Raw genomic sequence first — 2,616 nt, forward strand, 5'->3', positions numbered from 1 at the left:
TACACACTAAGGAAAAAACACAAACAACATGACGTTGGTTTCATTGCCATGTGTTAGTTAGAAAGCCCTTCAAAAACGAAAGCACACATACACAGCTAGTTTTGTATCATGCATTCTTAAAATAACTGAATGAATGTAATTTTTAGGGGTCAGATCATGAGATAATAGCGCTTGATGCACAATAAAATCACACTGCAACTCTTAGAACTCAAAACTTTCTCCTCTGTCCAACAAGAGCATTTACTGAACTATGGCAAAAATGACTCATCTAAACTTTTTCACAATTTCCTGACGTCACACAGATAAATGCATGTTGCTCTCCGAGCAGAAAAACTCGAGACCGGCGATTAGAGCTGTCACTCATTTCATGCACAAAGGGGGCGTTTCTTAAACAGAATGATAAGAGAGAGAGAGTAAAAAATGGTCACAAAACAGAAAAAAAAAAAAAATACAAATGCATGATATGACTGCATGTTTTTTATCTTCATATTGTGGCTTTGTCCTTCCATTGACTTCTGTTGTTCCTAAATTGTGCTTATTATAATTACTACACCCTAAAACTAATACAGAAACCATTTGGCTTTTGAGACATTATTTAGTTCCCTCATGAGGCTGTTTTCAAGAAACCCTCATGCATGCACCCAAACGCTTTGCTCGTTCTGATAGTTTTGACCCGAGGTGACCTTTAAGCTGAGAGCAAATAGGTTTAAGAGTAGTGAATATCTGTTTTAGTGAGGTGAAACACTCTTATTCGGTTCACCTGACACAGTTGGTTCACTGTAGGTGTGAGAAAATAACACCAGTCTGAGACAATTAGTGGACAGCAATATTAATATGCAAGTGAAAAGTTCAGCTGCCTCATTATATTATAATGAATAAATGTTATAAAAGGTTAGTTTACTCAAAAGTAAAAAATTCTGACATTATTTACTCACCTTCATGTTGTTCCATTCTGGTGTGACTTTCTTTTTTTCTGTATAACAAAAAGCTACATTTTAATTTGAACAGAAGGAAGCAATTCATATGTCTGAAATGACATGATGATGAGTAATGGACAGAATTTTCTTTTTTAGTTTAACTATTCCTTTGAAACACCCAATTATACCCCACTGACTGGCTGTATTCATTACTTCAGTCAGACCACCTCACCTTTCTCCCACTGCAGTGAAATTCCTCAAATTTTTTCTGAGCTGAGAAACAGGAGAGCACATCTTCACTAGACATAAGGATAAGAAGTCATTCTCAAAGAAATAAAATAAAACATATGGGTATGTTTAGTTGGTCCTATATGTGCACAGGGCTTTTTTATGGTGTTTTAAGCTGCGAGGGTGGTTTAATATTAAATCCTTGGGAATATATATATATATATATATATATATATATATATATATAAATTACAAATGATGAATATTGCAGTCAGTAATATATTGAAGATTACTCATTTTAGGTAGTGTATTCTGAGTACTTTTGAGTATCAATGAATTATGAATAATTTACTGCCATTGTGTAAATAATGTAATCCATAAAATGTAACTGTAATCTGATTATCAACATTTTAAAATAATATAAAACGTAAATTAGTTTTAAATACTACATTTTAAATACAGTTTTTTAGATACTACATTTTTATTTGTAATCCAGATTACATGTAATCAGTTACTACCCAGAACTATTTTACACACACACACACACACACACACACACACACACACACACACACACACACACACACACACACACACAACAAACACACACACGCATTTACAATTATTTAAAAACAACTCTAGTTTTATTGTCTTTTTAAAAAATATTATTCATTTAATACCAGTATGTATTCAAATAGTGACTAGAAAATTGCTCACTGCATATTCATAAGATACTAGTATTTAGATACTAGTACCTATTTATGAGACACTATGGCGAATCTCAGTTGTTATTAGTAACATTTCTTATCTCAGCCTTCTACAATAGCCCTTTTGGCTTCGTGGATTTAATCATTCCATTAGTATAACTGAACATTTTACTTCAAAGTCTATTTTTACTAGTCTATTCAAATATAAGTAGAATAAGCACTAAGCATCTGTCATGCCCTCTCTCTCTTTCTCTCTCTCTCTCTCGGACTCACATCAATTGATCCATACAGGCAGCCCCCCCCCCCCTCCTCTATTTATGTGAGGGGGTATAAAAGGAGCAGTCTGGTCGGGAGCTCTCTGAATTCTTCTCTTATTGCGCAAATCTTCGCGGACAGACGGCACGGACATGTCGGGCACTTCGCGCGCACAGCTGTGCTTCCTCCTGTTGAGCGTCACGGCTCTCCGGGGACACGCGCGCTTTCTGGACATACAGGTGAGATATTCACACCTGCTCACCTCACACACGCACACAATCATTCGAGTACTTCGATAGCTTTATATTTAACTTTTGATGTATCTATTGTGAGCTCTGTGTGTGTTTATTAGTGTTTTGGCTTTAACAGTCATTGTATACAATATATCCTAATGTTGGTATGTTATAACAATGATGATACGTGCAGCTTTTATTGTATCGTTTGTGAGCATATGCACTGCAAAATGTGTTTGTCAGGAAACTTAAAACATTTTAATGAAAAGACATATA

General features: G+C 35.0%; 1 protein-coding gene and 1 long non-coding RNA gene across 2 annotated transcripts in view; one reads left to right on the forward strand and one right to left on the reverse strand.

Moving 5' to 3' along the window:
- Positions 1-1,186: 1,186 nt before the first annotated feature.
- LOC107701944 (uncharacterized) overlaps positions 1,187-2,616 on the reverse strand; it is a 2,667-nt gene continuing 1,237 nt past the window's right edge. Inside the window, exon 2 of the long non-coding RNA XR_001635709.1 lies at positions 1,187-1,216. This is a non-coding gene — a long non-coding RNA (uncharacterized LOC107701944). The remainder of the gene's footprint in view (positions 1,217-2,616) is intronic.
- The window catches only part of LOC107701943 (corticotropin-releasing factor-binding protein-like), a 4,519-nt gene continuing 4,110 nt past the window's right edge, over positions 2,208-2,616 (forward strand). The window contains exon 1 of the mRNA XM_016504104.1: positions 2,208-2,346. Within this exon, the coding sequence (XP_016359590.1) occupies positions 2,260-2,346 (87 nt within the window). The 5' untranslated portion in view covers positions 2,208-2,259. The remainder of the gene's footprint in view (positions 2,347-2,616) is intronic.

This window comes from Sinocyclocheilus anshuiensis, unplaced genomic scaffold, assembly GCF_001515605.1.
Source record: "Sinocyclocheilus anshuiensis isolate Anshui unplaced genomic scaffold, SAMN03320099.WGS_v1.1 scaffold1184, whole genome shotgun sequence".
NCBI lineage: Eukaryota > Metazoa > Chordata > Actinopteri > Cypriniformes > Cyprinidae > Sinocyclocheilus > Sinocyclocheilus anshuiensis.